The 27,023-nt window shown below is 44.5% G+C and overlaps 1 protein-coding gene across 1 annotated transcript in view; it reads left to right on the top strand.

The window, feature by feature from the left end:
- Positions 1–27,023, top strand: part of KCNK1 (potassium two pore domain channel subfamily K member 1) — a 45,460-nt gene that overhangs the window by 10,247 nt on the left and 8,190 nt on the right. The window contains exon 2 of the mRNA XM_073580685.1: positions 5,640–6,035. Within this exon, the coding sequence (XP_073436786.1) occupies positions 5,640–6,035 (396 nt within the window). The remainder of the gene's footprint in view (positions 1–5,639; positions 6,036–27,023) is intronic.

Here is a 27,023-nt window from a genome sequence, read left to right as displayed (position 1 = left end):
TGATGTGTGAAACAGGCCTTAGCCCATAAAATTTTTTCTTCAAAACCAGGAACCTCGTATCATCTGTTCACACACTGCACAATCAAGACGCTGGTGGCAGGGCAGCACAACACCTCCAAGGCATAGAGGGACAGTTCATGCCAGGTGTGCAGCTTTGAGACCCAACAGCTTAACGTCACAGAGGAATTAGGAAGTATGCTGGTTTTGTTGGCAAGGTATCGCTTGAATATCTTTAAAAACATTTCCCTCTTGTAAAAAATACCTGGTCATCAGGGTATGGATGCTGGGAGGGTGTCTTGAAATTGCCCCAGGCCTTTGACAGTGTACCCCTGCTTCTGCTGTACCTGGTGTGTGTCTTCCTCGCTTCTCCTCCTTGGATGGCCAAGGAAGCTAGCCTCCTGCCACAAGCATTATCTGATGGGAATTTTTTCAACATATTTTCCACAGTTTCATCCTGGTATAGGACCATTTTAGTAGACCTCTCTGCCACAGGAAGGCGATATTGAAGGTTTTCCTTGTAGTGTGGGTCTAGCTGGGCGAACAACCAGTACAATTTTTTGGCCAAGATGAATGTAACTGTGAGGGTCACGGGAAAGGCAGCGCTACATAAAGTGTGGCTTATGTGTTAAGTTCCCTACAGCCAACACTTCCCTGTCTCCACCATGATGACTACTCTCCATCTCCTCCTCCTTCATCCAACTGTCAACTTTTTGACAGTTAGAGTGATCAATGAGTGGAACAAGCTGCCACGAGAAGTGGTGAGTTCTCCTTCAATGGAAGTCTTCAAACAGAGGCTGGACAGACATCTGACTGGGATGATTTAGCGAATCCTGCTTTGAGCAGGGGGTTGGACCAGATGGCCCAGGAGGTCCCTTCCAACTCTACGATTCTATCTCTTCCTCCTCATTCCCTTCCTCAGCCCATTCACATAGGAGAGATGAGGCTTGTTTGGGTACTAGCCTCTGTTGTCAGCTCCTGTTTCTCCTCCTCTTCCTCAGTTCCCACCTCCTCATTGTTACCCAGTCCACGCTGAGCAGATGAGATGAGGCCGGGATGGATAGTATCTCCCTGTCTCTTGTCTTTCTCCATCTCCACCTGGTCCACATTCAAAGCTTCATGTTTAATTGTCAGCAGTGACTGTTTAAGTATGCACAGAAGTGGGATTGTTGCGTTGTTAATGTAATCTTCACCGCTCACCATCTTTGTGGAGTCCTCAAAGTCTTGAAGAACCGCACAAATGTCAGACATCCATGCCCACTATTCAATTGTTATGCACTTAGGCTGTCCAGAATATTATCGACAGGCATGTTAGAGTTGATATTCCACAACAGGATTCTGCTGCTCACAAAGCCTTGCCAGAATGTGCAGTGTTTAGTTCCAACATGTGGTGATGTCGTACACTAGTCGGTGAACTGGCACTTGCGTGTGCTGCTGCAGCACCACCATAGCAGTGGCAGCTGTAGCTGACTTGCAGAAAAGGGTGCTGATGCCACATACCTTGACTAGAAGCTCTGGAAAATCTGGGTAAGTTTTCAGGGGATGCAGGAACTGGTGTAGGAGGTGGAGAAAACCTTGATTAAAGTAGGGCCAGCAATCCACGGCATCAGTAGTACATGTGCCGTGCCAGGGTGGGACTCGGCCACAGTGTCCACATTGTTCACCCAATTGTGTCAGCATCCCTGACCACAAGTCGGTCGTTAAGTGGACAATCCCAGTAACCATATTGGTAAGGGCACGGGTGATGTTCCTGGACATATGCTGTTACAAAGCGGAGATACCACACAGGGAGGAATAGTGGAGGCTGGGGACCGATTATTGAGGGACCAAATTTGTACACCTGTAGCAGGCCAATTTTTCTTTTTTTATTTAAAAAAATAAATTTCACACAAAGCAGGTTATATAGAATACAGTGGGGAAAAAGTATTTAGTCAGCCACCAATTGTGCAAGTTCTCTCACTTAAAAAGATCAGAGAGGCCTATAATTGACATCATAGATAGACCACAACTATGAGAGTCAAAATGAGAAAACAAATCCAGAAAATCACCTTTTCTGATTTGACCTCTGTCATTGCCAACAAAGGATTTAACAAAATATCGAGATGAACTTTTGTTAATGACCAAATACTTATTTTCCATCATAATTTGCAAAGTGAATCTTGCCAAATCAGAAAAAGTGATTTTCTGGATTTATTTTCTCATTTTAACTCTCATAGTCGTGGTCTACCTATGATGTCAATTACAGGCCTCACTTATCTTTTTAAGTGGGAGAACTTGCACAATTGGTGGCTGACTAAATACTTTTTCCCCACTGTATATGTTATTAGTTAATTTTTGGAACAAAAATATTTTGTGAACTGTCCCAGGCCAAGCAGATTTTAAAAATTTTAAACCACCATAATTTTACACACAGCACATTAAACTGTATGGATGACTAATTGAATCAATAAAAAACATTTTGAATGTTTATTTTGAGTTTTAGATACAACCGTAATGTAACACAAAGCACATAATATTCTATGGATGACAAATTCAAACCAGATTTTTTTTTATGTAAATATTTTGAAAGTGTAGTTGATGTACTCCTGCGCTCATAAAGGCTTTGCACAAAGTGCAAAGCCAGGAAAAAATTATAAGCAGGGTAATACACTAATTCTCTTCGAGCCATAAGGTTTTCGAGGCAAGCGTTACGTCTCTACTGCCTGCTGGTTGAACAAGATGTGATGACGGGTCCCAAACTCTTCAATAGTCCCCATCTCTGCTGCCAGTCGTGCATAACAACCTCATCTCAGGATGCCAACTCTCAGTACTTTGGGGCTAGTTAGCATGTCTAAAGCCCTTGTCCTGTCTCTCCTTCTCTCTTCTGACCAGCCTAGGCCCCGCTGTCCGCTCACTAGTTGCTGAATCCTGGCTCTCCAGTTTGCATTGCGCAAGAACCCCAGCGGTGAAGGCTGCGGCATGACTTTGGGCCTTAGTGGTTCCGGATCACAGGCTCCTGCCATCTCCGCTGTTGTGCCAGCTTGATCTAACTCTGATATCCCCTCAGTCGCTCCCTCGGGAGTCTCGCAGGATTCTGCCATCTTTGGCGCCTTGTCACCCATTAAGCACGTTACACTGTATGGATGACAATTTCAATCCTGCAAAATTGTTATATACCACCGATGAGGATTTGAGCTTCAAATCCGAACACCTGAAACAAGGTGGCATGGGGTGGTAGTCGTGGGCGAGTCCATTAGATAACAATCAGTGAGCACTCTGGCACCTTATACATGGAAAGTTAAAAAAAAAGTCTCGTCCTGCGGATACAGTCAGTTATGTCAGTTCCACGTTCCCTTCAGTGGCTGGAGTTTGGATCTCATGAAGCACCACAGAGCACAGTTCCTTTCAAATGGTTAAATTTTACTAAACAGGGCACAGTTTAAACAAGGTAATCTTATCTTTCCCTGTCATCCGGACAGACTCTATCTTATGCATCAGCTTCCCTTTCCTGGCAAGCTCAACTATATCCCTGGGCAATCCATGTCCCACCTGTTTCCTTGGACAATCTCTGTCCCACTCGTGTCCAATGTCCACCAGCTTCCTGCCGTTTCCCTGGTCCGGCTGCGAATTTTAGGGTAACGGGCTCGCCGACTCAGCTGCCTCCTAATCCGAGCCGCTAGCTTTGGATCCTTCCTTGGAACGGTTCTGTATAAGCTGGTGACCACCTGTACGATTCTCAGCCCGGGGCCCTTTGCTAAAACAGTTTTATCCCCACGGCCTGTAATACTCTGCTCACACGTCCTGCCCTTGAACATTAGGGAACAGCACATTACAGGATTAGCATTAATAAAACATCTGTGACACATGTGCTCGTTGTTCAGGACAGAGGAAGCACGAGGGTCCCTGCCACCTCCTTACACAACATCCAATGCTCGTCAAGTGTCAAGCACATCCGAGCACCCAGATACTTGAGTGATATCCAAGTATCACTGAGCATGTTCGCTCATTCCTATTGTTCATTTGATGACTGGTGGAGCCAGCAAGCAGATCTGAATATTGACAGTGAGTATATTACATGCTGTTAGGATTGGGCATTTTACAGTGTTTCATTTTATAATTAAAGGGGGTTTTACACATAGCGATATTGCTAGCGATATCGTCACCGATTTTGTGACGTTATAGCGATATCGCTAGCAATATTGCTATGTGTGATACTTACCTCCGACCGGCTCCCCCGCTGGTTATCGCTGATCGCGCGAGAATGTCCGGCTCCATTTCTCGTCGTCTGCTTCCTGCTGGGCTTCCTGCTGTGTGAGACGAGCGACGCGTGGAGGCAGGCGGGAGGACGTCTTCATCGCTGTGTGTGAAAGGTGAGTATCGTGCGCTGCGTCGCTGCTGCATCGCTGTGAGATCTTTCTGTGTGAAAGCTCACTAGCGATCATTTAGCGATGCACCAGCGATCCTGACCGGGTCGGATCGCTGGTCGGATCGCTGGTGCATCGCTAAATGTAAAAGGGCCTTAAGAGTCTTGTCCAGGTTTGTGATGAAAGTCTGCAGTCACTCTAAGTGACTACAGGCTTATGAATTGTCACAGATCATGCACTGCATACTCTAAATATTCTCCCTTGCCAGCGACAAGAGTAGACGGTCATGTTAGCACAGCTATGAGATTTGTATACTTCAAGCCACATTTCGACTTGACTTGTCAGGCCGCGCTCAATTAATATTCATTGAGTGAGGTCACATATGTCTAGTCGGCATTTGACTACATGTATGCAAATTGCATACTTGCGGTTTTGTTACCTCCCACCCTCACTGCTGGCACCAGATACCCGGTTTTCCTTCCCCCCGAAGAAGCAACCGCGAAACGCGCGTAGGGGCGCGTGCTCATTCATGGACTCCAGCACAGGTAATTGACCATTAGATTGCCTCTATCCCCCTTACTCTTTTTTACTTCGTGGCCACTTTTACTGGCAAAATTCCTGATGGGAGGTGACAATTTGTCACGAGTTGCAGGATGGAATTACTCTGGTGGGAATAAAGCACAGTGTGGTCTTTTCCTCCCTCCCCCCCTTTCTGTCTATTTAGTGATGTTCAATATGGCACTAGCATTATATAAGATGTGAACTTTTCACGATGTATCTACATTTTTGGGTGGGGATCTTTTTGCCTGTGTTGTAGGTCCATGTAGGAGCACACTCTTGTTCTTAACCAGTGTACCTTGACTTACACCATCTGCTCTCTGTTTTGGTTATCACATGAATTAAATAATTATTGTCTGCCTATTTGTAATTATATAATTAAAAATATTTTCATACTGTATGAAATTATGCAGACTCTTTATTATGGATTATAGGCTCCACTGCTTTGTTTGTGTGTTTCACCAGAGAAACCAGTCATCATACTATGCGTGCTGTGAGGATTCAGAAGTCTGTAATAATATAGAATTGCTGCAGACACATTACAGCTAAGGGCAACCTCTTTAATGCTCCTAACATAAATAAAAACATAGCAACCCTTAACTTGTCAGATGGCACACCACTTTATTAACATCGCCATGTGTCGCGCAATCTTACAAGTTATATATTGTGACATGTGTACAAGATCAGAACCATATTCTATATAAAATTGAGTATTAATGATTTTTCCTCCTTTGTCTCCAGGTTACGGTCATACTGTTCCCTTGTCAGATGGAGGGAAGACGTTCTGCATCCTGTATTCTGTTGTTGGCATCCCCTTCACCCTGCTCCTGTTTACAGCACTGGTCCAGCGGATCATCATCTACGTCACCAGGAGGCCTGTCCTCTATATTCACCTCCATTGGGGTCTTCCTAAACACATTGTTGCCATTGTCCATGCAGTGCTTTTGGGGTTTTTCACTGTTACCTGCTTTTTCTTCATTCCGGCTGCTGTCTTTTCCGCACTGGAAGAAGATTGGAATTTCCTGGAGTCTTTTTATTTTTGTTTTATTTCCTTAAGTACCATCGGATTGGGAGATTATGTCCCGGGAGAAGGATACAACCAGAAATTCCGGCAACTTTATAAGATGGGAATCACATGTGAGTAGTCTGTATTTTAGAGAATTAATTATTTATTATAGAGTATTATAAACCTTGATCATTGGATCTCATCATCTGTATACTTCATGTGATTCCGAGTAACAAATATGTTGGATATTTTATTTTTCTGATGCAAAGTTAATGGCAACCTGTCAGGTCCCCCATAGCCTCCAACCCAGTAGCTTTCACTTACTTATAAGTAAATTCCCTGCCTTACGAGCCCTGTATAACGTTTTTCTGCAAGAATGATGTTTAAAAAAAGAATTTCTATTCTCCCCGTTTCCTGCGCTAATGAGGGCTTAGACTTGTCAATGAGGCGTTATTTGCCCCATACTAGTCAGCCATCATTTCTATATTATCACGCCCCTGTGGCTTCCCGGCTTCAGAGTCGCACTGTGCATGATTGAAGGCCATCTTCTGCCCACTGCTTCTTTGAAGGCGGAGAATCTTACACTCAGCTTCTGAGACACATTGCGCATGACCGTAAGTCCAGAAGATGGCCTCAGGTCATGTGCAGTGCGACTCTGAAGCCGGGAAGTGTACTCCTGGCTGCAGAGGTGCAATGACAGTGCCAAAATGTGCGGCACGCATGCGCTAGATTTGCCGGAACTGGTGATGATGACAGCTCCAGCAAATTATGTTATGATAACATGGAAAAAGGGCTGACTAGCCTGGGACAACTAATCCCTGTCGACTAGTCAAAGCCCTCATTAGTATAGGAAATGCGGACAATAAAAATGCTTTTTTAAAACTTCGTTTTTACAGAAAAACATTATATAGGGCTGGTTAGGCAGGGAATTTACTCATAAACAAGTGCTGCTAAGTTGGCGGGCATGGGGGCCCTGACAGGATCCCTTAGAGTGGTTGTCTACTACTCCACCAACTCTTTCTGAATCCCTATGTTTCCCCTCTGTAAAATAATAACACTTACATACTCACCTCTGGTTCCAGCTCTCCAGGGGATTGTGTGACATTCGGAGAAAGTCAGAACCTCTACTGCTCTTTCCCTTCCTCCGTTCGTAGGAGAGGAGAGTGTAGCCAGCGCTGATTGGTCACAGGGATCGCATGACATAAAAATGTCATGCACTCCCCAGGAAAGCCAGTGTCGACAACACTGGAACAGCGCCGGCAATAGAGGTATTAGTGTTATTATTTTACTGGGGGAAACATTGGGATTCAGAAGGGGTTAAGTAGTGAACAGTCCCTTTAAATTGTAAAATGATCATCACTAGGTTGAACTCACTGTATAGAGATCTATGCAAATCTTATTGAACACTATAAATCTGTCTTTGATCAGCCCTGAAGCTCCGTCTACTGCTCGCTGCAGGCAGTCATTGCTTAAATGCAATGTCCGGTCAAAACAAGTTATTAGCTATGCACAGGTGTGTCATGATCCAGGTCGATCTGACAGAGTAAATGCACAAAGTAACCTTTTTTTTTTTTTCCTTGGATGTGTGCCAAAGGTGGTTTTGCCCCGGTGGCCATTAGGGTCATTGCACTGTGGTGATTTCAGTTGTAATTTTCCCCCCGGTGGCCATTAGGGTCATTGCACTTTGGTTACCTTAGTTTGTGCACGTAATTATGTAACAGGTGTGATAGCTCTATAAGAGAGTATCAGGTGTGTTAATCACTGTTGGTGATAAGGTCTTCATTTGCAAGCAAGCCTGGGTGAAGGATGGAGCTAAAGGAGAGTCATGGGCAGCTCAGTGAGATTCCTGGAGTGTCAGCTATGGTGTCTGCAAGGAGGGCTGGCATGGCGTGGAGGAGTTGCAGTTATGGTGTCAGCAAGGAGTGCCCGCATGGATTGGTGGAGTGTCAGCTATGGTGTAGAGCTGTGTTATGAATGGGAAACCGAGGAAGAAAAAAAGACAACAAGCTAAGTCTCAGAAAACCAGAGAAGTTGGTAACTATGCAGATTGCAGATCCCTGATCTTACCCGCACAACTAGCAGCATTCGTGGAGCGTTTCTACATTGGTCCTAGACGCCTCTTAACAACCGGAGAACTACATAAGCCTAAAGTAGGGAAAGAGGAAAACTAACTGCCCTAGAGCAGACCCCAAAGGAAAGACAGCCCCCCACATGTATTGACGGTGAAACAAGATGAAAATACAAACAAAGGCAGGAAAATAGGCTGAGCAAACGATGGGGCCCGGCTAACTAAAAAGGACAGAAATGGAAAGACACTGTCTGCAATCTGCCAAAAAAAACCTACAAAAATATTGTCCAACACTTCTAATAGCAAAATTAACCCTGAAGTCACTAGACTTCTAAACCTATATCAGCACTCTTAAATATTCGGAGACAGAGCAAAAAAGAGGCCAATCTTATAAGGGACAAAAAGCAGATTGGCAAATACTGATTAATAGGAGTGGAATTTCAGCATAGCCCCAGCAGGGGCAGGGTGATTACACAAAAAACTGAATTGACCAACAAGCGCAAGTGTGAACATTAGCAAAAAACAAACTTAACTTGAGAAGACTGGAAGAGAGCTGAAGTCCAGGACCTGAGAAGCAGACTGAATCACCAGCACCCGGATAGGGCGTCGGCTGTCTTATATCCAGTCTGATACTCCAGAGATCCAATCGTTATCTTCCTCATCAGGTGGCAGATCACTACCACTTAAACCAACCGCACTACCTCCTGTCACCACCAGAGGGAGAACGGAAGGGGAACTCTCAACTGGTGGAATAGAAAATGAGTTCATGACAGAGCTGCACTAAAAATGCTGGACGTTGTTGCTGAGCGCTGGACTCAAGCATGCTGGACTTTTTGGCAGAAAAGCTGGACTCATTTGCTGGACTCTGTTTCTGAACAGCTGCACGCAGGTGGTGGACTCTGTTTGCTCCAAAGCTGCACTATGGTGTTGGATCCGGTCGGCGGAAAAGATGCGCGCAGGTGGTGGGTTCTGTTGCGGGAGCGGGAGCAACAGAGCAAAGCTAAGTGGTGTTCCCCTGTTTTGTCACTTTTCCTTATGTGTGTTTAGTGCAGTGGTGGGATTAGTTTCCGCACCGTCCAATTCCCTAGCGAGGGTTTAGGTGCAGGCGAGTCAGGGTTTTGAGGTTCCTGATCGTCGCCCGGTGTGGAACCGGCCTAGGGAACGTTAGGAGTGTAGAGAAACTGACTCAGGGGAGTGCAGGAGGTCTCCCCGGCCCCATTCCCTATCGCAGGGCCACCATTGTTATTGTTACCCAGGTTTTCCCTATTCCCTTTTCTTATTGTATTAGTTACCGGCCTGCGGGCCGCATCACATAGGACAATTACACATGCTGCGTCCTGTTGTATCAGTTACCGGCCTGCTGGCCGTGTCACTCAGGACGGGGCACGTGACAAGGTGCAACTGCTGGGGCCTGCAATGACTGGCAGACTATGGCACTATTATCCCTATTAAAACAGAACAGCTGTACTTATGCTCCACCCCTGCTCCATCCATTCCATGTGGGGATGCCGAGCACGGCGCTCAGCTTTTACCAGCAGCCCCAATGGGAATTTATTGAGCGGCAGATGGGTGTCTGAGTTGCCATTTTGTAACAGGAATTAAAGTTCCTTGTGCGAGTCCCAGTGATAGGCTCCCAACTGATCAACAAGTTATCACTTATCATGTGGATAGGTAATAATTTATTTTCACTGGAATACCCCATCAGAGGGTTTCCCCATTTAGTATAGCTAGGATATACAGACAAACTTTATGCAGCATGTAAAGGGCAATCTTCATATCCATTTTGAACAGACTACTCACATTACACCATCATCGTCGAACATTGTCCTGATCTTTATTAGAAGAAATACTGTAAGTAACTGTGATGCCGAGTCACTTCTCATGGAGAAGCCGTGAGTCAGGGTAGGTAAGAAGTCTGAGGTCAAGAGCCAGGAGGGTACATCATAAACAGAGGGATGAGAGAAAGGAGTAGTCAGGTCACAGTCCAGAGTCAGAATTCCAAGGTCATAGTGTGTCAAGGCAAAAGGGGTAATAAAAAGGGGTAGTCAATAGGGAAATCCAGGGTCCTGCAACAAAAGATCAGAATGTCTGACTTAAGAGCACAAAGAAGAGTGGACATACCACGCTGAGCTGGAAGTTGCGACTTGCAGTTATATGGGACTGATAGCTTAGTTAAGTAGCTGGATAATCACTAAGAACAGGGAACACCTGAAGGAAGCTCAGCACCTCCCAGTTTCTGATTGGATGGCTGAGCTGTCAGCCACTGCATCCAAAACACACTGAGTGGTGGAATCATTACAGTAACACACTGAACAACCGACATGCTGAGACTCACATGGTGTCACAGGACACGACATTTTGGGAGGACACGTCTCCTTCCTCATGTGTAATTCTTGTGATTCAGCTGTACAGATTTATAGATCCTAATTAGCATAAACATACCGTACTTATGGATGTTAACACTATCACAAAACTAGATAAATAATGCTTATATATAAAATGTACACGAACACCAGCCATAAGATTAGCGATCACACATCGAAGCTACAATTTTTATCTAACCCTATGAGTTGCAATGTATCTAAACTTTTTTGTTATTAGCTGAGGTATATCAGCTTCTTCTAATATTTGCAAATGTAATTAATTAATTTTATGTCAACATTAAAAAAAACATTTTGCCAAATATAGATCGCCATATTTGCATTTATTTTCAAATGCGATCGTCTGACCTTTCACATCTTGCCATTTTTAAGATCAAGACTTATGTTCATTTAAAGGGAATATGTCAGTAGGTTTTTGCTATGCAATCTGAGGTCAGCATGACGTAGGGGCTGAGACACTGATTCCAGCGATTTGTCACTTATTAGGCTGCGTGCTGTTGTTTCAATACAATGAGTGTTTTATCAGCAGGAGATTTTCACTGCTGGACTAGTTCTCTCGTGCCTCCTGGTCTAACTACACCCCAGCACTGATTAGCAGCTTAGTGTCACTATACAATGTACATAGAAAGCTGTGGTCTGCTATATCCTACATCTCAAAGCTCTACACCCAGTAAACTAAGTGACACATCACTGGAATCAGGGTCTCTTTTCCTACATTATGCTAATCTCAGATGAGGTAGCAAAATGTTGGTGACAGATTTCCTTTAAACGAATTTTCACAGATCTACCCCACATATCCTCATCCACACGGGCATTTTATGAATACGTGATTTTTGGTATCGCATATGAAAAACCCTTTTGCTACAATTTTATTCGTTTTAATCAGATAGGTATGTAGCATCACCTTTAATCACTATATTACAATGCTGGCAACTGAGGCATTCAAATATGCCTTTACGGTATTTTGTGTTGATAAGAATGTTTGATGTAATGGTTTTCTATCCATAAAGGGGTATTCTTATATCATCTTATATATTCTTATCTCAATATGTAGCAGGTGTAATAATAATAATAACATTAGCATATACCTCCAATTAGAAATGAAGTATAGTTCTAATGATTCGCTATGTCGCTTTCCCCTTGTGCAGAGCATTGCAGTGGCTTAGGTATCCATGGTTAGGACCACTCATACAGTGACAGTTAGTTGTTCGTGGTCGTAACCATGGGTACCTAAGCCACTGCGATGCTCTGCACATTGGGTAAGTGACATAGCGAATCAGAAGAACTATAACTACATTTCTAATTGTAAGTATTTGCTAATATTATTATTATTACACCCATTATATATTGTGATAGGATCTTGGAGATGGCAATAACCCTTTAATGTGTCCTTTAACCATTTTATTGGCAATGGACTTACTTTTACAATATGCGAATGAGAGTCCCAAACTTGGAGTCCTGTCTGAGAATTCTGCAATATTTGCATATCATTTTATTAACCCCATAATGACCGCCGATACACCTTTTATGATCTAGCACATCAGAGGAGAGAGAAAAGGGGTCCCCCGAGCCCCCCCGATACCTCTGGTGTCCCTGCATGCCCCAGTTCTGTCCCCCAGCCGTGGGCGTCTTCTTCCAGGAAGAAAATGGCAGGCACATGCGCAATGCGCCCGCTGAGATCTGCTGGCCAGCACCCGACAACAATAGGAAATTTTTCCTATTGGTTCATTTTGATCACTGTGATAGACCTTATCCCAGTGATTAACCCCTTAACCCCCAAGGGTGGTTTGCACGTTCATGACCGGGCCAATTTTTACAATTCTGACCACTGTCCCTTTATGAGTTAATAACTGAAACGTTTCCATGGATCCCGGTGATCCTGACATTGTTTTCTCGTAACATATTGTACTTTATGTTAGTGGTAAAATTTCATTCAAATAACTTGCGTTTGTGAGAAAAACGGAAATTTGGTGACATTTTTGAAAGTGTCCAACTTTGAACCCCCCAGTGCTTCACAGAAGTTTATAATGCCCGGGTGTGAAAATAAAAAAATCGTATTTTTTCCACAAACATGATCTTTTAGTCCCCAATTTTATTATTTTCCCAAGGGTACCAGGAGAAATTGGACCCCAAAAGTTGTTGTCAAATTTGTCCTGAGTACGCTGATACCCCATATGTGGGAGAAAACTACTGTATGGGCATACGTCGGGGCTCGGAAGAGAAGTAGTGACGTTTTGGAATGCAGACTTTGATGGAATGTTCTGCGGGTGTCATGTGCGTTTGGAGAGCCCCTGATGTACCTAAACTATTGAAACACAAAACTCAAGATAAAAAGCGGACGGCACCGCTGTTACCGTGTGACTTCAAATGATGTGCGGCATACAGAAGCCCAGCAGCTGGGAATCTCGGGTGCCAGACCTGGAAACAGTCAATCCTGGGAATCCATGCAAAGAGAAGAGGTCGCACTCATCGAGATGGAAGTTTCACTGATTTATTGACATATCATGAACAACGGGACCCGTTGAAGCGCTCGAGCAGCGCGAAACGGCCGTTGTCAGCCTTTCTAGCACTCCTTATGTCACTCCCCCGACTTGACATGTTCATAAACTATTGAAACGCCCCACAAATGAGCCCATTTTGGAAACTAGACCCCCCACGGAACTTATCTAGATGTGTGGTGAGCACTTTGAACCCCCAAGTGCTTCACAGAAGTTTATAACGCCCGGGCGTGAAAATAAAAAAATCATTTTTTTCCACAAAAATGATATTTTTGCCCCCAATTTTTTTTTTTCCTAAGGGTAACAGGTGAAACTGGACCCCTAAAGTTGTTTTGCAATTTGTCCTGAGTAGGCTGATACCCTACATGTGGGGGTAAAACACTGTTTGGGCGCATGGCAGAGCTTGTAAGGGAAGGAGCACCTTTTGACTTTTTCAACGCAGAATTGGCTGGAATTGAGATCAGACGCCATGTTGCGTTTGGAGAGCACCTGATGTGCCCAAACAGTGGAAACCCCCCAATTCTAACTCCAACCAGAACACCAACACACCCTTAACCCTAATCTCAGCCCTAACTCTAGCCCTAACCCTAATGGGAAAATGGAAATAAATTTTTTTTTAAATTTTATTATTTTTCCCTAACTAAGGGGGTGATAACGGGGGGTTTGATTTACTATTTATGGCGGTTTTTATTTTTGGCAGCTGTCACACGCTAAAAGACGCTTTTTATTGTAAAAATAGTTTTTGCATCACCACATATTGAGAGCTATAATTTTTCCGTATTTTGATCCACTGAGTCATGTGAGGTCTTATTTTTTGCGGGACGAGTTGACGTTTTTATTGGTACCATTTTCGGGCACGTGACATCTTTTTATCACTTTTTATTCCGATTTTTGGGACGCAGAATGAACAAAAAACCAGCGTTTCATGAATTTCTTTTGGGGGTGCAGTTACACCGTTCCGCGTGCGGTATAATTGATAAAGCGGTTTTATTCTTCGGGTAAGTACGGTTACAGCGATACCTCATTTATGTCTTTTTTATGGTTTGGCACTTTTATGCAATGAAAACAATTTTATATAAAAAATAATTATTTTTGCATCGCTTTATTCTGCGAGCTATAACTTTTTTATTTTTTTGCTGATGATGCTGTAGCAGCTTGTTTTTTGCGGGACAAGATGACGTTTTCAGCGGTACCATGGATATTTATATGCGTCTTTTTGATTGCGCGTTATTGCACTTTTTGTTCGGCGGTATAATAATAAATCATTATTTTTTGCTTCATTTTTTATTTTTATTTTTTAAGGGGTTTGCTAAAGGGGTTAACTAATGGGACAGTTTTATAGGGCGGGTCGTTACGGACACGGCGATGCCAAACGTGTACTTTTATTGTTTGTTTTTTTTTCCCCAAGAAATGAATTTATTAGGGAATTATTTTTTTTTGAGGAAGCCAGCTCCCTGCAGGCCCCCGAAGGTCCCCGTTGCCAACTTGGATCCAGGGACCTGCAGGGAAGGAGCCCCCCCCCGCAGCAGCGCTGCACATTGAGCTGCTGTGGGGGGGCTCAGGGAAGCACGGAGGGATCCCCCTCCCTGCCGATGCTTCCATTTATCCCCCGGTACACCGCGATCTTGTTTGATCGCGGTGTGCAAGGGGTTAACGTGTCGGGGGTGGTCCGTGACCGCCCCTGACACATAGTGCCGGGTGTCAGCTGTGATAATCGGGAATTAAGTCCCAGGGCACATGGACGGGATAGTACGTCACATGGCAGAAAGGGGATACAATAAAAAAATAGTAAATTACCCCCTTAGTTAGGTAAAAATAATAATATAAAAAAAGTTTTTTCCCTTTTCCATTAGGGTTAGGGTTTGGATTATAGCTAGGGTTAGGGCTAAGGTTAGGGTTATGGTTTGGGGTATAGTTGGAGTTATAGCTAGGCTTAGGGTTGGGTTTGGGCTAGGGCTATGGTTGGGGTTATAGCTTGGGTTAGAGTTGGGGCTAGGCTTAGGGTTATGGCTGGGGTTATAGTTGGAGTTATAGCTATGTTTAGGGTTGAGCTAGTGTTAGGGTGGGGGCTAGGGTTAGGGTTGGGGCTACTGTTAGGGTTGGGCATAGAGCTAGGGTTAGGGTTGGGGCTAGGGTTGGAGCTAAGTTTAGAGTTGGGCTAGGGTTAGGGTTGGGGCTAGGGTTGTGGTTAGGGTTAGGCCTCTTTCACACTTCAGTTTTTTACAATCAGTCACAATCCGCCAGGTTTTGAAAAAAACGGATCCTCAATTTTCTTTTGAGGATCCGTTTTTTTCCCCCATTGACTTCCATTAATGGCGGATTGTGACGGATTGCCATCCGTTGCATCCGGTTTTTTTGAGGATCCGCCAAAAGTTGCTGTCCGTCACCATCCTCAAAGATTTGAAAACGGAGCTTGCAACGTTTTTTTCTCTGGCGGATCCTCCAGACACTCATTTAACCCGAAATTCTTTCTGGGTGCCGGACAAAAAAAGAAAATTCTCTCTCTCTCTCTCTCTTTTTCCAGGCTGCGATTCCTTTAAGATTCTTCATTTTGCGGATCCGTCAAAAAAACGGACGGGTGGCATCCGTTGTCATCAGTACTAAAACGGATCCGCCATCCATCCTTTTGGCGGATTTTGACTGATGCAAAAAAACTGAAGTGTGAAAGAGGCCTTATGGTTATGGTTGGGATTAGGGATAGGGTTGGGATTAGGGATAGGGGTGTGTTAGGGTTGTGGTTAGGGTTATGGCTGGAATTAGGGTTAGGGGTGTGTTGGGGTTAGGGTTGTGGTTAGAGTTATGGATAGGGTTGGAATTAGGGTTAGAGCTGTGTTGGGGTTAAGGATGGAGTTAGAATTAGGGGGTTTCCACTGTTTAGGTACATCAGGGAGTCTCCAAACACGACATGGCGCCCACCATTTTGCATTCAAAAAGTCAAATGGTGCTCCCTCCCTTCTGAGCCCTGCCATGCGCCAAAAGAGTGACTTTCCCCCACATAGGGGGTATCAGCGTACTCAGGAGAAATTGTGCAACAAATTTTTTGGTCCATTTTCTCTTGATAACCTTGTGAAAATGAAAAAATTTGGTTCCAAATAAATTTTTGGGGAAAAAAATTAAAATGTTTATTTTTTTCCTTCCACATTGCTTTAGTTCTCGTGAAGCACCTGAAAGGTTAATAAACTTCTTGAATGTGGTTTTGCGCACCTTGAGGGATGCAGTTTTTAGAATGGTGTCAATATTGGGTATTTTCTGTTATACTGACCCCCCAAACTCACTTCAAATGTGAGGTGGTCCCTAAAAAAATGGTTTTGTAAATTTTGTTGGAAAAATGAGAAATCGCTGGTCAACTTTAAACCCTTAGGCTGAGTTCACACGTGGCGTTTTTTTTGCGTTTCCGCGGTGGTTTTAACCACGCGATTTTGCCGCGAAATCGCAAAAAATAAGCATCCCATGCATTCCTATGGGATTCCGCAATGCTGTGCTAATTGCTGCGGTTTTTACCGCGGCGGAATCGCTTCGCGGTAAAAACCGCAGCATGCTCATTAATTTTGCGGAATCGCGGCGATCCCGCACCCATAGGAATGCATTGTTCCGCTTACTTCCCGCATGTGGCTGTGCACACCATGCGGAAAGTAAGCAGAACATTTGCGGATGGTACCCACGGCCCGGAGGAGAGGAGATTGTCCTCCAGGCTGTGGGTACCATATCCCTGTAAAAAATATAATTTAAAATAAAAAATATTGTTATTCTTACCTTCCGACGTCCCGCGCAGCCTTCCCGCCTCTCTCCACACTCTCGTTCCCAGTAATCCTTTGCGAAAATGCCTGCGATGGCGTCCGTTCTCGCGGGATCGCGAAGTCTCGAGGTCATCGCGAATTACCGTGAGACTTCGCGATCCCGCGAGAACGGACATCATCGCTGGCATTTTCGCAAAGGATTACTGGGAACGGCTGCGCGGGACGTCGGAAGGTAAGAATAACACCATTTTTTATTGTTTTTTACATTTTATCTTTTACTACTGATGCTGCATAGGCGGCCTCAGTAGTAAAAAGTTGGTCACACTTGTCAAACACTATCTTTGACGAGTGTGACCAACCTGTCAATCAGTTCTCCAAGCGATGCTACAGATCGCTTGGAAAACGGTAGCATTTTGCAAGCTAATTATGCTTGCAAATTGCTATTTTTTCCGCGGGAAAATCGTGGGAATTTAAAATGCGATTTTCCCGTGGAATGGAATTCTGGAATTCTCGCGGTAATTTCCGCGAGAATTCCGGTACGTGTGCACATAGCCTTATAATGTCCCAACAAATAAAATGTTTCCAAAATTGTGATGATGTAAAGTTGATATATGGTTAATAAATGTTATTTTTTAACTATTTTGTGTGATATGACTCTCTGATTTAAGGCTACAAAAATTAAAATTTGAAAATTGAAACATTTTCACAATTTTTGCCAAATTTCCATTTTTTTCATAAAGAAATGCAAATTATATAGAAGAAATTTTACCAGTAACATGAAGTACAGTATGTCACGAAAAAACAACCTCCAAAAAGGTGGGATCCATTGAGGCGTTCCACAGCCATAACCTGACATCAATCTTATTTCCTGCCAAGGAGTTTTCCTAGGGTAAGCATTGTATAAAGCCTTGTTGTGCGTCATTGCAGCAGCCGGCTGGCATTGTGTAGCTTTTCTTACTGACATCTGTCGTTACACGTCCTGTGGACTTAAAGAGTCCCCAGTCTGGTAGTTATGAAATACAAGACCTGGGAGGGACAGTGAGATAGACGGGCATATTAATATTTTCCCCTTGTCAATTATTTGCTCAGTATAAAAGTAAATGTTTCTGGGTGGAACACAGCACATTATTAGGAACTTCCCATTCACATTTGATAGCTGTTAGCCAATCTATCGTTCGGGAAACAGCTCTCTCCCGCCCTAGGCTGGCCAAGTGGCCCAGTGCTGTCTGTGAGAAGGCTCCAGACTTTTCTGGAAGCGTCTATTTCCAGAAGAACAAAAAGGATCAGCCGGTGAAATTCCAGAGGCCGGATTCCTTCCTCTCACAAAATAAGCTGTTGAGGGACAGCCTGTAGGCCCTAATACACATCATACGTTTAGTAGCTCCTCCTGAATCCAGCCAGCTAGGGTGATTGCAACACAAGTTTACTTTGGTGGCCGATAATAAGAGTTAATAGGAATGATAGTTTACTTAGATTTGGGATTGTAGTGACTCAGCACATTATTGGGAGCCTAAACCCAGGCTAGGAACCCCGAAGATGCCAAGAAGAGAACTCTGAAATGCCCGGATAGAATATGTTGGCATGCATACTACTGCTACTCATTGTCTGTGGGCCGGCCCAAGGTAGCTATGTACAGCTTGGCTATCTCCGGCACTCCCATAAGTAATCAATGGCAGTGTGGGGCCACTCTCTTCTACCTGTTAACACCTGTTAGCACAGCAGTAACTCGCATGCCTCCTCAGCGCCGCCTTAGTCATTGTGGTCACCGCTCTTTGTGTCAGGCCAACTCACTGAGTTTGTATCTAGCAGCACTCCTCAGCACTGCTGCTTCTGTATGATGTCTCCACATGGCTATAGGGGGTGCAGTCAGATCCTGCAGGAATTTAACCCTGCTGTGTCCTGCATGGTTTGGATTCCCCAGCAAATCACCAACCAGCAGGTTCTACTTCAGGCAGCGCAGCCCTCCACACCTTTGCCTGAGCTTAGGTTCCAGTTTGCTGTTAGCATCTAGTTCCTAGCCAAGGTGTTTTGCTGTTTATCCCTCCTCTTACTGACCTGGCTTTTCTTCTTGATCTGTCTGATCTCTCCGCTCCTGACCTTGTCTATCTATCCTGAACCTGTTTAACCTGCCCCAACCCTGGACAGTCTGATTATACTTCTGTCTGGTCCCTCTGCACCTCGCATACCTGCTCTGACCCTTGGGTCAGCTGCTGCAGGTCTGGACACTGCCCTGGAGTGGCACCTGGTGGCTATCCTCTGGCTTAAGCTTATCCATACCATCAGAGGCGCTAGTGAAGACCAGGTAGCCACTTTGTCACGTCCTCCAGAGTAGGTCCGGCCAGAGGTCCACACCCACCCGTGTTACACCTGTTCACTCCTCAGTCATGGCCACTAATCCTGAAGACAATTGTGCCAAGAAAGAAGTTGTCCTTTAGACCTCGTTTTGACGTCTGAACTTTGTGTACAACTTGCAACCAGTAACAGCAGTCGTTCCTGTGATAGTCAATGGGTCTGTTTACATGCCTGATATTTTTTCTGTGAACAGAATTGGTCCACAGAAAATATCGGCGGCATATCCGATTTTTCACACGAGGGTTGGAGTTGGATGAAAATTTCAAGTGCAAGTCAATGGGTCCGTGAAAAAATCAGATTGAACTCAGAGGACATCCAAGTGTGGTCCGAATTTCACCAATTGTCAGAAAGAAGGTGGAGAAACTTTCTTTTCAATTTCTCCGCATATGGGAAAAACAGATGACACTCGGACCACACTCTGATCAAGCTCTGATCAGAATCTTATCAGAATAATTGGTTTGATTTTCTCGTACGTGAAAAAATTAGACCTCTGAATGAGATGTTTTAAAAAAACAAACAAACTGTGGTTTACTCACCGTCCCTGAGTCTTCGCTGCTGCTCCCTGTTTCTGTTACTGTCTGCAGCGCTGATGTCATGTCGACAGGTCTGCAGCGCCGATGTCATGTCGACAGGTCTGCAGCGCCGATGTCATGTCGACAGGTCTGCAGCGCCGATGTCATGTCGACAGGTCTGCAGCGCCGATGTCATGTCGACAGGTCTGCAGCGCCGATGTCATGTCGACAGGTCTGCAGCGCCGATGTCATGTCGACAGGTCTGCAGCGCCGATGTCATGTCGACAGGTCTGCAGCGCCGATGTCATGTCGACAGGTCTGCAGCGCCGATGTCATGTCGACAGGTCTGCGGCGCCGATGTCATGTCGACAGGTCTGCAGCGCCGATGTCATGTCGACAGGTCTGAAGCGCCGATGTCATGTCGACAGGTCTGCAGCGCCGATGTCATGTCGACAGGTCTGCAGCGCCGATGTCATGTCGACAGGTCTGCAGCGCCGATGTCATGTCGACAGGTCTGCAGCGCCGATGTCATGTCGACAGGTCTGCAGCGCTGATGTCGTGTCGACAGGTAGGCAACCAATTTGTGAGCTCAGGGACTCTGCTGATGACATGGGTTTTCTAAAACTGGAAACCTTAAACCCTTTAAATATTATTGGTGCTCCTCCCTCCTAAAAGTTGAACACTTATGGCTCTTGCAGACGGCCATAGATTCTTTCATCTGAGAGAATAGGGCCGATTATACAGCTGACACTCTGGTCAGAGCTTAGTCAGGGTTTGAGCTCAGTGTGATCATAGTGTGATCCGTAGCACACTATGATCAGAGACACTGTAAGGAAAAGATGGTGAACAAAAGGTATCCATCTCCTCTATTCTGTCAGTGTGCAGAAATTGGACTGCATTCAGAGGTCATCCGAGTGCAGTCCAATGGTTTCCACACACTCATTGACTTGCATGGTCAAGTGTGAACTGAATAGGAGATCAAACTCAGGCATGCTGCTATTTTATTCCTTGGACAGACTAAAGAAAAAAAATTAGATGTTTACACGGCCCCATAGAATAACACTGGTGCACTCTGATGTTTTGACAGATCACACTCGTACTGATAATATGGCCATCAGCACGAGTCCGAGTCCTTAGGGTGTGTGCACACGCTGCGGATTTTGCTGCGGATCCACAGCGTTTCTGTCCGTGCGGGTCCGCAGCAGTTCTGCTGTGTTGTACAGTACCATCTTACTCTATGTAAAATGGAAACCGCAGTGGACATGGTGCGGAATTTTCCGTGCGGTTTTGCTGCGGTTTCAAATCCGCAGAAAGAAATGACATGTCACTTCTTTTCTGCGGATTCCGCTGCGGTTTACCATCTCCTCCATTGTGGAGGTGAAAAACCGCAGGGCATGTGATACTTACCTCCGACCGACTCCCCCCCTGATTATCGCTGATCGCGCGAGAAGGTCCTGGATCATTTCTCGTTGTCAGCTTCCTGCTGGGCTTCCTGTGGCGCCGACGAGCGACGCGTGGTGACTGGCAGGAGGACGCAGGATCGCCGCGTCTGACAGGTAAGTAGCGACCCCCGACCCCTGCGATGTCGCTGGTGAGATCTGCCTGTGTGGCAGCTCACTAGCGACCACCTAGCGATGCACCAGCGATCCTGACCGCGTCATATTGTGGTCGGGATCGCTGGTACATCGCTAAGTGTGACAGCACCTTTAGGTGGCGGTTTTGATTCTTAAGTGTTGTGTAAGTAGCAAACAATAGAGCCGTCTGTTGAGAAATCACTTTACAGGTTGTTTTCTGCTTTTATAAATCTGTACTCGGCTGTCCTGGAATTTGCCATAGATATTGAATGAAGCGACACCGTACATCTTCTAAAGTCCTCAATGGGGCTGCAGAATGACAATGGACATGAGACCCCTATTCCAGTGATTAAGGAGAGTACCAGAGGTGGAGCCCCCCAGCAAACAGACATTCATCACCTTTCCTGTGGATAGGCAATAAATATCGTTGGAAACACATATATGCACATATTGTTTTTCAGCAATATTACTTCAATACTTAGGTCTAAAACAATGAAGACACAGGCCCGGAGCCTGAGGCTGCACTACTGAGAGAGTCTGATGACAGATGTCCATTCCAATTCGTTTCAGCAGCTGGTCCCTGCTCTGTCCCTGAATGTCTCCCTTGTGCAGGGTCTCTCCCAGAACCCTGTGAGATGATCGCGGCATCCGGTCTGCTGTCAGCTTAGTGTCACTATACCCAGCAGAGACTAGTCACGTCACCCACGGGGGGCGGCGGCACTAGTCGTCCTGAACGCTGGCTATAGTGACACCACTCTGGTACATTGGGAGACACTCAGGGATAGAGTGTAAAGTGCCAGGGCGTTATGAAGCCGCAGCTCGACCACGGCTACCGCCCAATCGTGTCTCAGTCCCAATGTGCTGAAAGACACGGGGTGCATTACACTCAAATTTAGGCCGCAGGCCTCCGCTGTCTCCAGGGCTCCATCTTCCTCCATCTCAGGAGCCGCCACACACATAATTCAGGGGACACTAAGTTCGTTTTAACAAACAAAAGTTTACTGGACAGTTCAAGTTCATCAGATTGTAACACGCAGTATCGGGCACAACACTTCTTCTTGTTTCTTTATTACAGTACATTTTCAGCATTACTATCCATTCCTCCTCCACTATCTGTACATTTACTGGCTCTGTCAGCCCCAGAGATCTCCCACCCAGTCCCGCAGACCACCTAGGATTCCGCTACCTTCCCTTCATGCAGTTCCATGTCCATAATCCCCTGTACGCCAGAGGATAAGGCACTCTCCATAGTACCTCTATTGAGCCTTGAGTTCCGGACATTGCAGGAATGTCCGTAAGGGATTCCAGTAAGGCCTCCCACTCTCGCAAACAATAGGTACTTGTTGGCCCTAGCAGCCCACTGCACTTGAATTTGACCTTGGTTACTGTACTTCCCTACCTGATTCCTATCAGGAAGCAGTCCCTTTTTACTGGGGTTTGTCTCTCCCACTATGGGCTAGTCCCAAACCTTACTTAGGTATTATGCCATTTATCTTTACACTATAGACTATTCCTGAAACACACTCTATACATAAAATATATTACCCATACAGGTGCAGTTCACAAAATTAGAATATCATCAAAAATTTAATTTATTTCAGTTCTTCAATACAAAAAGTGAAACTCATATTATATAGAGTCAATACATTATATAGCGCTCCCAAAACCATCACTGATTGTGGAAACTTCACACTAGACCTCAAGCAGCTTGGACTGTGTGGTCTCTCCACTCTTCCTCCAAACTCTGGGACCTCTATTTCCAAGGTCTAGTGTGAGGTTTCCACAATCAGTGATGGTTTGGGGAGCCATGTCATCTGCTGGTGTAGGTCCACTGTGTTTTATCAAGACCAAAGTCAGCGCTGACATCTACCAGGAAATTTTAGAGCACTTCATGCTTCCCTCTGACGACAAGCTTTTTGGAGATGGAAATGTCATTCTCCAGCCGGACTTGGCACCTGTCCACACTGCCAAAAGTACCAATACCTGGTGTAAAAACAACAGTATCACTGTGCTTGATTGGCAGCAAACTCGCCTGACCTTAACCCCATAGAAGATCTATGGAGTATTGTCAAGAGGAAGATGAGAGACACCAGACCCAACAATGAAGATGAGCTGAAGGCTGCTATCAAAGCAACCTGGGCTTATGTGTTGCACATTACCATATACATAAAAGACACATAACCTTGTTCACACTATGTTATACCCTGATTGGTGACTTCAGGGGCAGGAACACAATAGCACAGTCCACTGCTCTTACAAGAGCCCCTAAGGACGCTTAGTGTCAGGGAGGGGGCAGGGGCTGTGACAGTGACTGCAGCCTCTGCCCCCTGACGAAGCTTTGTTTGAGTATCCCAGCATGCACTGAGGATACTGAATGGATTATCATCATACAGGAAGTAGAGAAAAAAAATACAAAAGTAGATAGTGTCGTTAGGGAATGATAGGGAATTTTTAAAGCAAGTATATCAGAATATAGCTTAGATTATGGGACTAAATAGATGAGGAAAATGCTTTGCCTTCGGACCACCCCTTTAACTTATGCTACACTGAAGAATCCTTTTCATGGGGTGGCTAAGTATTACGCATATCCTCGACTGACATGTGCTAATCTTGATTTTACCTTGCAGGCACGGCCGTATTTACTGACAAACAATCTATATATGCATGGAATAAATAGAAAAAGAGCATCCCAGTTGGCAGGGCGTTATTTTACCCAGTGGGGGAAGCAAGTCAGGTTCACTCTTGATTCGAATGTTCATCAGAAAATGAAAAAGAAAATCAGATTTGGATTAAAAATTGTCTATATCACCATTTTACATAAAAAAGGGCAGAAAGCCTTTAATTTCCACACTGTAATATTAGACTCCTACTTTCTGTTCCGTACATTACTTTCAGCAGTCTCATTATCTTCACGGACATGGTTAGGATGAACGGTAACACTTCTAAATATAGTAGATAACAAAGAGATGATGGTTACAGCTCACCTCCTCCGCCTCCCTGCAAAATGATCTTTGCCAAGATTAGAGCTTGCTCACTATATATATATATATATATATATATATATACTGTATATAAAGGCTCTGAGTCAGTCCAATGCTGTGAATGTCCGTGTTATGAAGGACATGAGCGCCAGGGCTTATCTATTCTTATTATTTCTCATCTATTCTGATGAGCAGTAGCTATATATATATATATATATTTCCCTTCAGTTTTCCACTCTAGCTTTCTTAGAGCATTATACACACTTAATAAATGTAGTCACATGTGAAAGCTTCTCCTCCGACGTTATTATGTAACTGAAACGTAGAAATTATCCTGCAGTTCTATCCTTTGTGTCATCGCCATGCTCAAGATTTGCTCTCTGTGAATTGTAACCTTAGGCTATGTGCACACGTATGCAAAAATGTCTGCATAAAAACCGGACTCCCTTCCCAGAAAACACGCGTTTTTTTCCGCGCGTTTTCTGTGCATTTGTTATGCAGTTTTTTTCCGTGCATTTCCAGACACCTACAAAATAGCTAGAAATGCGGAATTTTCCGCGAAATTAATGAGCATGCTGCGTTTTTTACCGCGAAGCGGTTTTTTTCGCGGTAAAAAAACGCATCACTATGCACAAAAAGTGCAAAATGCATAGAAATGACTGGGAAGCTTATTTTAAGCGTTTTTTGAGCGGATTTTTTGGCATATCCGCGAAAAAAATGCTACATGTGAACACAGCCTTAAAGGACTTTCAGAGTTGATACAATGGATCCAGCCTTGCAAATCCTCTCTAAGATAAATATATCAGATGCTATGTGCAGATGTATTTGCCGGGTTTCCTACAATGTATCAGAGATGTTACAATGCATCAGTCTGGACTGCAATCTGTTTAGCTCACAGAGGATTGTCTAGACTAGGACTACATACTCACAGACGCGGATTCTTTACTGTAAGAGCAGTGAGACTATGGAACTCTCTGCCATATGATGTTGTAATGAGTGATTCCCTTAAGAAGGGACTGGATGCTTTTCTTGAAAAATTATAATATTGCAGGGTATATACAGTTGTGGCCAAAAATATTGACACCCCTGCAATTCTGTCAGATAATACTCAGTTTCTTCCTGAAAATGATTGCAAACACAAATTCTTTGGTATTATTATCTTCATATAATTTGTCTTAAATGAAAAAAACACAAAAGAGAATGAAGCAAAAAGCAAAACATTGATTATTTCACACAAAACTCCAAAAATGTGCCAGACAAAAGTATTGGCACCCTCAGCCTAATACTTGGCTGCACAACCTTTAGCCAAAATAACTGCGACCAACCGCTTCTGGTAACCATCAGTGAGTTTCTTACAATGCTCTGCTGGAATTTTAGACCATTCTTCTTTGGCAAACTGCTCCAGGTCCCTGATATTTGAAGGGTGCCTTCTCCAAACTGCCATTTTTAGATCTCTCCACAGGTGTTCTATAGGATTCAGGTCTGGACTCATTGCTGGCCACCTTAGAAGTCTCCAGTGCTTTCTCTCAAACCATTTTCTAGTGCTTTCAGAAGTGTGTTTTGGGTCATTGTCCTGCTGGAAGACCCATGACCTCTGAGGGAGACCCAGCTTTCTCACACTGGGCCCTACATTATGCTGCAAAATTTGTTGGTAGTCTTCTGACTTCATAATGCCATGCACCCGGTCAAGCAGTCCAGTGCCAGAGGCAGCAAAGCAACCCCAAAACTTCAGGGAACCTCCACCATGTTTGACTGTAGGGACTGTGTTCTTTTCTGTGTTGTCATCTTAATTATATGGGTCCACTGCATCCTGATAGTGCATTTGTCTGGAGGCCTGTACGGGTAAACCTCTTTGCTCTTTTTGCTGTTTTATATTATTGGTGGACTTTCAAGTCCTCTTTTTGTGCTGTATCAGTTTTTTCATTTAAGACAAATTAAATGAAGATAATAATACCAAAGAATTTGTGTTTGCAATCATTTTCAGGAAGAAACTGAGTATTATCTGACAGCATTGCAGGGGTGTCAATACTTTTGGCCACAACTGTACACTAGTTTCCTTAATATTGCGTTGATCCAGGGAGCTAGTCTGATTGCCGTATGTGGAGTCGGGAAGGAATTTTTTCCCCAATGTGAAGCTTACTGTTTGCCACATGGGTTTTTTTTGCCTTCCTCTGGATCAACATGTTAGGGCAGGTTAGGATAGGATATGGGTTGAACTAGATGGACTTAAAGTCTTCCTTCAACCTTAATAACTATGTTACTATGTAGATACAACTTTAAAGGGAATTGTCACCATGAAATCATGTTTAATCAACTGGAAGCATTATATTGGGTAGGAAAGCCTGAGCAGGTTTATATAAACCTTGGCAGAAAGAAAATCAGTATAACTTATGACTAGTGACAAGCGAACGTGCTGGGATAAGGTGTTATCTGAGCATGCTCGCGTGCTAACCGAGTGTCTTCGGTGTGCTTGAAAAATATGGTTGAGCCACCGCGGCTGTTTGAAAGCCACAACATAGGCAGGGATTACCTGTTTGTTAGAAAATCCCTTCATGTGTTGCGACTGTTAAACAGCTGCAAGACATGCAACTGCGAGGACTCAAACATAGTTTTTGAGCACGCCAAAGTCACTTTGTTAGCACTCAAGCATGTTCCGATAACACCTTATCCCGGCACGTTCGCTCATCACTAATACTAATCTCAGCTCTTTTAATGCCTAAAAGTCATGTGGGCGGCCCTAATCACTGACTGACAACTAAAGAAACCCCCCACCATACAAATTAGATGGCTGTCAGCTGGTAGCTAGCTCTCAAGACTGGAGCGCTTGCTTAGTCGCACTCTCCTGTGTTCCCCATGAAAGAGCCTCTGCCAGATATCTCTGGCGACGTCTCATCTCCTAGAGAACAAAGGGATCAGCAGTCTGAAATTGGACCTGTCAGATCATTAACTCCCTCAATAACCAATAGTCCGGGGCCCCCATAAACATTAGACTGTCGGCCGAACCCAACGTTTGGCT

The sequence above is a fragment of the Dendrobates tinctorius genome, unplaced genomic scaffold, assembly GCF_039654945.1.
Source record: "Dendrobates tinctorius isolate UK_male_01 unplaced genomic scaffold, ASM3965494v1 ptg000065l, whole genome shotgun sequence".
Taxonomy (NCBI): domain Eukaryota; kingdom Metazoa; phylum Chordata; class Amphibia; order Anura; family Dendrobatidae; genus Dendrobates; species Dendrobates tinctorius.
Note: the sequence above shows the minus strand (reverse complement) of the source record. Positions and strands in the feature narration are given on the sequence as shown.